Source organism: Macrosteles quadrilineatus, unplaced genomic scaffold, assembly GCF_028750875.1.
Source record: "Macrosteles quadrilineatus isolate MER2022 unplaced genomic scaffold, UCM_ALF_1.0 Scaffold_9__3_contigs__length_116548681, whole genome shotgun sequence".
Taxonomy (NCBI): domain Eukaryota; kingdom Metazoa; phylum Arthropoda; class Insecta; order Hemiptera; family Cicadellidae; genus Macrosteles; species Macrosteles quadrilineatus.
In genome coordinates, this window is record NW_026542602.1 from 44,211,532 (window position 1) to 44,222,437 (window position 10,906).

The 10,906-nt window shown below is 33.4% G+C and overlaps 1 protein-coding gene across 1 annotated transcript; it reads right to left on the bottom strand.

Annotated features, from left to right (window-relative positions):
* Positions 1 to 4,175: 4,175 nt before the first annotated feature.
* Positions 4,176 to 9,868, bottom strand: LOC129003369 (uncharacterized). Its single transcript, XM_054431661.1, has 4 exons — positions 9,786 to 9,868; positions 8,983 to 9,193; positions 7,808 to 7,934; positions 4,176 to 4,441 (listed from the first exon to the last, which is right to left on the bottom strand). The coding sequence occupies exons 2-4, from the start codon at positions 9,184 to 9,186 to the stop codon at positions 4,176 to 4,178; spliced, it is 597 nt and encodes a 198-aa protein (XP_054287636.1). The 5' UTR covers positions 9,187 to 9,193; positions 9,786 to 9,868.
* Between the last annotated feature and the right edge of the window lie 1,038 nt (positions 9,869 to 10,906).

Sequence of the window (10,906 nt, forward strand, 5' to 3'; positions counted from 1 at the left end):
TCTTGTGTAATAAAGTTTTGTTTTGAAGACATATTTACTAAATGACATATTTATTATGTGGTATTTACTTAATCATACGCTTAAACGATCACACATCGGTCCCATTTAACATCCACGTTTAGTTGTCCTGGGAAAAAATCGAGTAATTTAGTCTATGGTAAACACTACACCATTGAAATAGGAATTTACTTTGGTTACAAAGGATTTTTGCAGTTATATTTTTTCTATTGTATACACTATTAGTTAGTATTACATTTTGGAATCTGATTTTGAAAAGCTTGATATTTTATCCTACTCTCTAATACGAGCTATGTCTGTCTGCAATATATATGTTGGAATCCAGAAGAAGGATTTTGAATAAATTTTGTAACCCATAGACTTATACTCCTGAAAACGTGATTGGTGGCCACTACCTCAGGAAAATTCGTAGTTATGGCTACACAACTCATTTAAAAATTTTATATTGGTCTTATGGGTTGCTAAGTAACTGTTGGTGGATAAAAACAAGGAAAAAGTAAACAAAAGAGTTGTCGTCACTACTCACATGTGTTTATAACAAGCCATCCACAGTATACTAGCAAATAAAAAAATAAAGTAAATAAACGGTATCAGCATTCTGACACATACTTTCTCCCATAAGTTTGTCAAAAACCTTTATCATATGTAAGTGGTGAGAGTAAATATACGCAAATGGGATTTGTACAATTTAAAGGACTACAACATGCTAAATTTTAATCAAAATCGTTCGGGCCATTTTTGGGAAAATCCGATTTTTCTGTTATTTTATGGGGGTTTTATGGGAAAATGACATAATTTACAATAACTTTTGAACCGTAATTTTTACAGAAATGGGATTTGTACCATTTTGTTCAGAATATACAGGACTATAACATACTAATTTTTTATCAAAATCGTTCGGGCCATTTTTGGGAAAATAATATTTTTCCGTTATTTTATGGGGTTTTATGGGAATATCCCCATTAAAAATAAAAATGTCTAAAAAATTAAAAAAAATCTATCAAAACTGTAAGGACTATAACATACTATGTTAAATCAAAACCGGATTTTATTTCTGAAATCCTATTTTTCGTTATTTTATGGAGTTTTTATGGGAAAATAACATATTTGACCATAACTTTTGAACCGTAATTTTTACAGATATGGGATTTGTACCATTTCATTCAGAATTTAAAGGGCTACAACATACTAAATTTTTATCAAAATCGCTCGGGCCATTTTTGAGAAAATCCGATTTTTCCGGTTTTTTATGGGTTTTTATGGGAAAATCCCCATTAAAAATCAAAATTTTAATAAAATGAAAAAAACGCCTCGAGATACCATGGATTAGAACCTACATACCAAATTTCATCGAAATCGGACCACAGGTGTGGTCTCTAGCTTTGTACACATCCAGACACACAGACACACACACACACACACACACACACACACACAGACATCACTTCGAAAACCACTTTTTTGGGTCCAGGGGGACCCAAAACGAATATATACACTCAAAACTCAAACTCGAAAATTTTGACGAAAACAATACTTTCTCCATATACTATGGTATAGGGGGAGAAAGTAAAAGGAAAAAACATCAGTTGTAACTCTTGAGCAAATATTACACTGAATATTACTCCATATAGTGGGAAATATTTCCGATCAAAAACTGATTATTTTAATTATCCCTCACCCACCAAAACTTTATCCCTGAAGTACTGAGGCATTCCAAGTAAACTAATTACATCTGGGGTTTTTTAATTGGCATAAAAATATTACCGTAGATATGCTAAATCCCAATGAATAAAACAGACCGAATCTCAATTTCTTTAGAAGTACTATCGAAAAAGCAAAGAACTGTTGTCACAAGTCGCTCTAAAACTAATATGATTTTGTTTGTATCATATTTTTATATACTGTCTTTAGTGAGAGTAAAATTCGAACAACGGGTTTCAATGACTATAGGGGAGAAACATTCTGTGCGAGTAGCACTTTAACTTAACTTTATTACTCTTTGGTTTGTAATAAAAAGTTTTTTTTTCAAATTATACAATGTTTGTTTAAAATATTGTTTTATTTTAACTATTACACCCAAATAACTACAACCGAGCTAGGCTTGGTCAACTGGCACTTTGCTTACTTATTGAACATCAAAACATTTTAATGCCGTAATAATTATAAATATACTGTCTTGTCTAGGAAAAATTTTAAAAATGCTAGCATTTTTCCTTGTGAAAAGTTCATTTTTGGTAAAAAAAAGGCACATAACATAATTTTAACTTTTTCAGCTAAATAAAGTTTGCATAAACACCCAAAACATTTTATTAATTTAATAACACTGTAACACTGCACAATGTTAATAAATAAATTACAAAAAATCTATTTATTTAACAGTCTGGGTTTGTTAAAGGCTAGTAAAAGAAAATTAATAAAACAAAGATAAAAACATTGCTTTCCATAAAAACACCCAATATATAGGGTGTCCCGTTTCCACTATGATAAATTTTACCAGGTTATAGCATGTTATAGCTAACTTCGGAAGTCCAAAACAAGCAACAAATGTAATATAACATATGTACTTTCTCGAACCGTTTTTGGTCTATCTATCTGTGTGTATTTTTACTTAATAAATCGTATTTACTAGCCTATATAACATGTATATTCATATAGTGATATTAAGCTTGAAAAAACAAACGGCCTAAAACGGTCAAACGGTTAAAATCGTACAAAGTAGAAACTTGATATTCCATACAAAGGTCTTATTAGATGTAATACATGTACCAAGTTTGAAGTTTGTATATTTAAAGGATGTTGAGATATAACGGTTTGAGATAGGACACATGATATGTTATAATTTTTGGTTCCTTTGGGTTCTTGAATGACCTGGTAAAATTTGTCATAGGAGAAACGGGACACCCTGTAAAGTATTCTAATACGAGCAATGCCTGTTTGCAAAACTTATCTCGATTTTGCTGAAAGTTTGTTATTAGCTGCTTTTGGGATTACTAAATTGATTATTCAAATATAAATAACTTTTCTTTAATTATGTTTGAATGGAATGCAATTTTCTCAATACAAACAAGCAGTGAATACAGATTGCAATCACACCTTCTCTGATGGGTTGTACCGATTCGTTAACACTAATAAGATATAAACTGCCATGTTACATGAATTATTTAATATAATTTGTATCCACAATGTCATATGAAATAGAATAAAGAATATTGTAAATCAACAATATTAGCTGAAAATGGTAGTAAACACATCAGTATACCGCAAAACGTAACACATAGCATCAAGAAACTGCAACAATAGAACGCAACACTAACTGCGTCTCAAAAAATGAAAAACAGCTGTTTACGGTTATGACGTTTGATGCGTATGCGGTACAAATATGAATCAATACGGTTCAACTACCTAATCAACACATCACAATAATCTAGTGCATTTTTGTTATTTATAATAGTAGTCTCTCGTAAATATATATTCCCACGTGATTTTTGAACGTATTTGTCGGCCATTTTGGATTTTGGTGCTGTGTATGGAAATTGTTAGGAATTCAAAAGGGCTCCTAGGCTAAAATTGATAAGTATACCCTAAGGTACCTTCATGCCAAATTTGGTGCTTTTATCCGCCACGTAACGGTATTCGTAAACTAAAGCCCTAAGCCACCGGACTACACTAACTAACCATGGATAAAACATACCCCTTTAGGAGTATGTTTCATTTATGCTCTAACTAACATTTAGGCTAGTAACACACTCCTGTAAACTATAGTACAATTTCTATTGTTCATGAATCTTTGTGCCATCATATAATTGAAACATTTAGTATATTTCAGTCTAATTTAAGTTGACTTTTTAAAATCCTTCATCAGTGGTAGTAATTTAGAATATTAGTCACATAAGACTAATATGAAAGGAATAATGTATGCAAATTCCCAGCGATATACAGTATTCTATTTGTTAGGGTTATTTTCCAAAACATATTTTCCAAAATAAAAGGAAATTCCTCATAAATACATCTTATAATCTATGAGATCTGTTTGGTGATACTGTGTGACGTTTGCTTAGTAGTAACATATTAACAGAAAATTATGAAGACTTTCAGCTCTTTAAAAAAACAGCAATTTATATTTTTCAAACACAATTTTAAAAACTACAACATTTTCATCATCTCTCATTTCGTTGTACTCCAGTGATGTCAGAACGTTGAGTCTCTCTCAACCGATTCTGACAGTTGTCTGTCAACAACAAGGTGAAGTTAGTGACGTCATCGCATGACGTTAGGGAGGGGGTGGGGGTGGAACTGTCCCTCACAGCAAATAAGTCCTCACACGACCCCTCGGCTTGTAGTTGTATATTCCTCACTATATTGCTGCATAAACTGCCTTCAAATCTTGGAAAGTCTGGGGAATCGTTGACATCACGAGTTATACCTGCATTTATCATGGAATTGTGTAAATTGAAGTTAAATCATTACCATACTTCGTTTTAAACTTTTCTCACAACAGTCATATACGTAAAACTAGTAGTAAATTATTAAGTAGTGCAACAATGAAATTCACAATGATTTCCTTTTATGGTGACGTAAGTTTCAAGTCACATAATGCACAGAAAAATTAGATAATAGAGATAACATTCAATGGTATACTTAAGTGGTGTCTAGCACTACTGCTGGTGTCTAGTGCAAAGTCTAAGTTTTTATAACGTCACCTTATATCGTTATCGTAGGCTACTTATGCATAACCGAACTTGAACTACTTTTTATGTTTCTTAGGAAAGAAAACAGTTTATTGAGCGGAGCGAGCGAAGCGAGCGAAGCTCTTACACGTCGACTCTTATGCATTTCGTAATACGCAAACTCCTCCTAGACGGCTGAATCAATCGTTTTCAAATTTTGCATGGTGATAAAGACCATATCGGTGAGTGCCAACATCTATATGGCGTTAAAAAAGTCTCTCAGGAATCCGCCCCCCTGGGTCTCAAAGTTTCAATGTAATCCTTATGGAAGCAATATTTGACACATAAACAAATACATATGATCAGCTGTTGACTTTTGAATGCAGTAGATAAAGAAATAGCTGAAAGCATTATTCCACATATATTAGAACAGAAACGGTATGGATCATAAATACAGGGTGATTGATATAAGTGTGCCAGCGGTTTTATTAGAAAACTATAAGAGATATCAAAAAAAGTTAAATGGTAAGTGCCTTGGATTTTTTATTAAAAAAATTATAGTCAAGTCAAAAAAAATATTTTAGCCGCCATTTTTCCAATATGGCCGCCAACTTTGATTTTTCTTATGGAACACCCTGTATTTTATGATGTATTCTGGTAGAAAACGTTATTTTAAGACGATTTTATTCTTGTGAATTTTTTCATAAACCTAACCGTTTCAAAGATAATAATGGTTAAAGTTGTGAAATTTTGAATGGTTTTCGAGCAAAACAGCTGGCATGCTTGCTTAGGCCTTTATCGAAACTCTTTCTCATGCAGAAATTTCAAAACTTTAACCATTATTATCTTTAAAACGGTAAGGTTTATGAAAAAAATCACAAGAATAAAATCGTCTTAAAATTACCTTTTCTACCAGAATACATCATAAAATACAGGGTGTTCCGTAAGAAAAATCAAAGTTGGCGGCCATATTGGAAAAATGGCGGCTAACATAAATTTTTTGACTTGACTACAATTTTTTAAATAAAAAATCCAAGGCACTTACCATTTAACTTTTTTTGATATCTCTTATAGTTTTTTAATAAAACGGCTGGCACACTTATATCAATCACCCTGTATAATCAATTGACGACACTAGCTTGAGGTTCGTGACGTATGAAGTGGTGAAGAAAGAAGTAAAGGCGAGCAGTCTAGAGTGTGGAAACTGTTTATGACGATTAGATTAAGGTATCTGCATTCCTAAAATTCTATGGGAAGGGAGGAAAACAGGTCCACGACGTAGGAAGTGGTGAAGGAAGTAGTAAAGGCGAGCAGTCTGGAGTGTGTAAACTGTTTATGGCGATTAGATTAAGGTATCTGCATTCCTAAAATTCTATGGGAAGGGAGGAAAACAGGTCCGCGACGTAGGAATTGGTGAAGGAAGTAGTAAAGGCGAGCAGTCTGGAGTGTGGAAACTGTTTATGACGATTAGATTAAGGTATCTGCATTCCTAAAATTCTATGGGAAGGGAGGAAAACAGGTCCGCGACGTAGGAAGTGGTGAAGGAAGTAGTAAAGGCGAGCATTCTGGAGTGTGGACACTGTTTATGACGATTAGATTAAGGTATCTGCATTCCTAAAATTCTATGGGAAGGGAGGAAAACAGGTCCGCGACGTAGAAAGTGGCAAAGGAAGTAGTAAAGGCAAGCAGTCCGGACTGTGGGAACTGTTTGTGGCAATTAGATTAAGGTATCCGCAATCCTAAAATGTTTGGGAAGAAAGGAAAACAGGTCCGCGACGTAGGAAGTGGTGAAAAAAGTAGTCAAGGCAAGCTGTCCGGAGTGTGGGAACTGTTTATGACGATTAGATTAAGGTATCTGCAATCCTTAAATGCTACGGAAAGGGAGGGAAACAGGTCCGCGATGTAGGAATTGGTGAAGGAAGTAGTAAGGTGAGCAGTGTGGAGTATGGTAACTGGAAACCGTTTGTAGCAGTTTTATTGTATCTGCAATGCTGAAATACTATGAGAAGGAATAGAAGCATGCCCACGACATAGGAAATGGTGAAAGAAGTAGTAAAGTCTAGCAGTACGGAGTGTGGGAATGTTTGTGGCAATTAGAGTAACGTATCTAAAATACTAAAATGCTATGGAAAGTGATGAATACAGGTCCACGACGTAGGAAGTGGCTTAGGAAGTAGTAAAATATGAGCATCAGCATAGTGTGAGATCCGTCTGTGGCAGTTAGATTAATGTATCTTCAATACTATAATGCTACGAGAAAGGAAGGAAACAAGTCTACGACGTAGTAAATGGTGAAGAAAGTAGTAAGGCTAGCAGTGCCGAGTGTGGGAACTGTCTTTGGCAAATACATTAATGTATCTGCAATCCTAAAATGCTATGGGAAGAGAGGGAAACAGGTCCACGACGTAGGGTGTGGTGAAGGAAGTAGTAAAGGTGAGCAGTGTTGAGTTTGGGAATGGATTAATGTACCTGCGATGCTAAAATGCTACGGGAAGAGACTGTAGACTGTATGTTAAAATGATTACGAAGCAGGAATCGATACATATTGAATTTTCGATACATGCAATTGTTTACAATCGAAATTTACAACTGAGTTGACAACAGCTGATTTTTACTCCATAGAGGCTAAAAAACCATTTTTACTCCCTAAATATTAAAAATGCTACTTTAGACCCGCAACGCATGCATTCAAAACTACTGTTTTTACTTTAGTATGACAAAAACAATATAATATGAACCCTTGATGACTCCGCTCAATTTTGTGGATGCCTCTGCAAACGCCACCTAGTTTAATTTGTTTTGGTAACAACACTCAACGCTGTAGGGAACAGCGATATTGTTGCATTAAAGTAAGATTTTCTAATCTTATAAAATAATATGCCAATACTTAAGCATTGGAAAAAACGTAAAATCTCTCTTGAGATCATGTACCTAAAATTATGAAAAAAATCGTTTAAACGATCAATTACCTAGTTCTTAATTGGTAAACTTTAGGTTTTTTAATCTAACAAATACCTCATTGGGTTTTAGAGGGATTTTAGTGTGAAATAGGTAAAAAAATGTCATCGCCATTTTAAAAGTAGCATCGCAATAAATTGAAACATTTCTTAAGACGTACGTACCCTTACTATCTTCAAAGAGATCTGTGTCCTTCACTACTACAGTCTGCTCCTGGTAGTTGAGAAGTCTAGAATGGACTGGACAAGGAGGAGAGTTCAGCACAGGACAGTGGGGTAGGTGGAAGGTGCTCTGTAACATTATTTTGAATATTAATAGATTTTTAACATAGTATTGTATAGAACTCTGTTATAAGTGTAAAATACCAACTCTCTTATTCGCTCTGGCATGGTTGAGTTCTATCCCACATGCAATGAGTAGGCCTATGGTTTTACTATTCATAAGATATAATGAACAACATAGCTTATATATTTTTGCAAGGATTGGTAGTGCTAAGGTTATACTCTAAGTTTAAAAATTGTACGTTAATATTACCTACACAGTGAAAAAATTAAAACGTATATTAGTGGGCTTTGCGTCACTATGGTCTAAGATAACCATTTGAAACGAGCTCAAGTTTAAACTGCTGAGGCGAAAGCGAAGTTTGAGGTAAAAAAAGTTTGACCAAAGATGTATTTTTCGTCACACCGCATAATTCTAGGAGCTCACTAATTCACAAAACTTCTTGCTTAGTAGTTATCTAGCTAAACTAGCTCACAAATTTACTCTTTTTTAATTAGAGGAAAGTTAGATGCATTAGACATAACACTTCGGCAGCTATGTCTTGGAATCGCGTCTCAGTAACACAAGTTTATAAGGGAAATATTATTCCGTATCATAAATATGAAGAAACAAATTCCAAATTTAACCCTGAGGTTACAACAAATGTCAAGCCAATGTTTTAACAAGGAAAGAAAGTAGGATTAATCAAAACTACAATACTAGCAGAATCTCTAGTAATCGTAGATTTAAAAATGACTTTTATAAATACGATATGATAGGAATTTACATGTATTTCTTTCTCCGTTTGAACGTTGAGATATTCTGCCAATCACATTCCACTGAGTTTGTTAGGTTATAAAAACAAGAAACAGGATAAAGGGACTGTCAAGAGAATGAGATATGTTTGACAAGTGTTACCCTCTTCTGTTCTGAATCCTGTGACAACAATTAGTCCAAAAATTATGCACGACGTTGTTTAAATAAATGTAAAATATTGTAGCCCTAGGGATGCGTAGAGTCCGAGGTGGTGAACCCCAACAGACTAGGGAGTATGTAGTTTTTTTACAAATTCACTTACCAACTGTCTCCTAAACATCTCTTGCTGTCTTATCATTTTATCATTTTCCTGTCTTTCTTTCCCCAATTGTTCTTTTTGTTCGATAACCTTTTGTTTCAAATCTTCAATAGTTCGTCTCATTTCCGTTATTTGGTTTTTAAGCTTACACCTGTATATGTCTGAGCTATTATCCAGTACTTCATGCTGCTGCATTTTTGTCTCCATTGTTTTTCTAAACAGTAAAAAAAGACAAATGAGAATATTGACTGTTGTTCTTTTTTTTTTAACATCCATCCACTTACCAAAACCCTGAACATTCTTTTGTAGTTAGCTATGTACTGTTATGCAGATATTATATTCAAGGAAGCCCATAATCAAACCAGGCTGGTTTTTTTCTAAGTTTTAACTATTAAAAATAAATAAATGTATTTTATAGGGATGTAAGCCGTAACATATTTTAGTAGTTCCGTCTAGCGTTATTTTATGAAGGTTACCTGCCATTAAATTAATTACCTACAAAGCATACCTTATCATCGTGTAGGTGCACTTTGTGGCTCATGTAGTTAAAGAAACATTACTTTAATCACAAAAAGTTTTCTTTTTGAACCTAAATCCAAACAGCATTCAATGATATATTCTGTAAACGTTTTCAACCAGTTACTTGTCACTGTCAAAGAATTATTATTGTTGCTACTGTATTTAATAAACACAATAAAAAATAATCAAGGAATCAAATTTTGGCATTTCCACAACCAATATTTTGAAGTATTACATTTAACAAACTGTTAATTTCAAATTTGAATTAATTACAACATAAACCTTACCACTTAAGAATTTCCAACCACTAAAATCTTCTAATTTTGAGAAAAAAGGAAAGAGAAATGGTTACGATAATACTAGATTAATCTGTTTCCATAGATACTAACACCCTATTTCATCTGGATAATATTTTATAAGGCGTGGTGAATAGTCAAGTAGAATTATTCATGGTAGTTGATGAAGTATGCAGTAACTCTTATTGCAAACTACTGTGTTCAGAGTTATACATCATACATGATAATTTATGTAACTTGTGGCTCATTACTTATACATTTTGATAGTGACAATAATGTTTACTTTAAGTTCAGTCAACTCTATAGCTAATCATTTACTTGACAACAATTTATTTAATCATAGTTAATAATGATGCTACGTTGAATTTGTAGAATAGTTATGCATACTGTTTTGAGTGTTCCGTTTTATTTACTAAAGGTAAGCAAGATCAATCCAACGTAATATAACATACGCTTTTCCATTTAAAAATGTATCAGACTGTGCATTTTTCACGGAATTATTATTTCTCAAAAGGTTCTTGGAAATCGTCAACAAGTTTAATAAGGACTAATAGGAGATTCTCAGGTTTTCAGTAGTCGTTAAAATTAAATTAATCCAAACAAATTGTAATCGTATTAACTATACATTTTATTCAAAACTATGTGGAGAATTACCTTGTCTTCTTTATTATTCTCAAGCAATTCATAGTCTTAATTAAGTTTGGATCAAATCCTCGACAATCGTTTTGCCTTGCACTATACAAATTCTCGAAACAAATAGTTCCTGAAACTATCATCATGCCGAACCAGAACAAACGTTCTCAGTTTTTTACAAACCAAACAAGAGTCAAATTAATGCAAACATAGCTTTTGACACTGGTAAAACAAAGGACAGTAAAGATTGCACGGTGAAATGATTTTGTAGGATGAGTTTATCTCAGCTAGAAAAACAAAGGTTATTCAGTGAACCATAGTGGTTATCGTAGTTGGTAAACTATATAGAGTGTCCATAAGAATAACATTGAAGCTTTTACGGCGTAACCCTTTTGTAAAATCACTATGAAAACTATTTTGACCTGAATAATGAGTATATCGAATTTCAACCTTCTAGCTGGTCTGGAAGTTGAAGAATA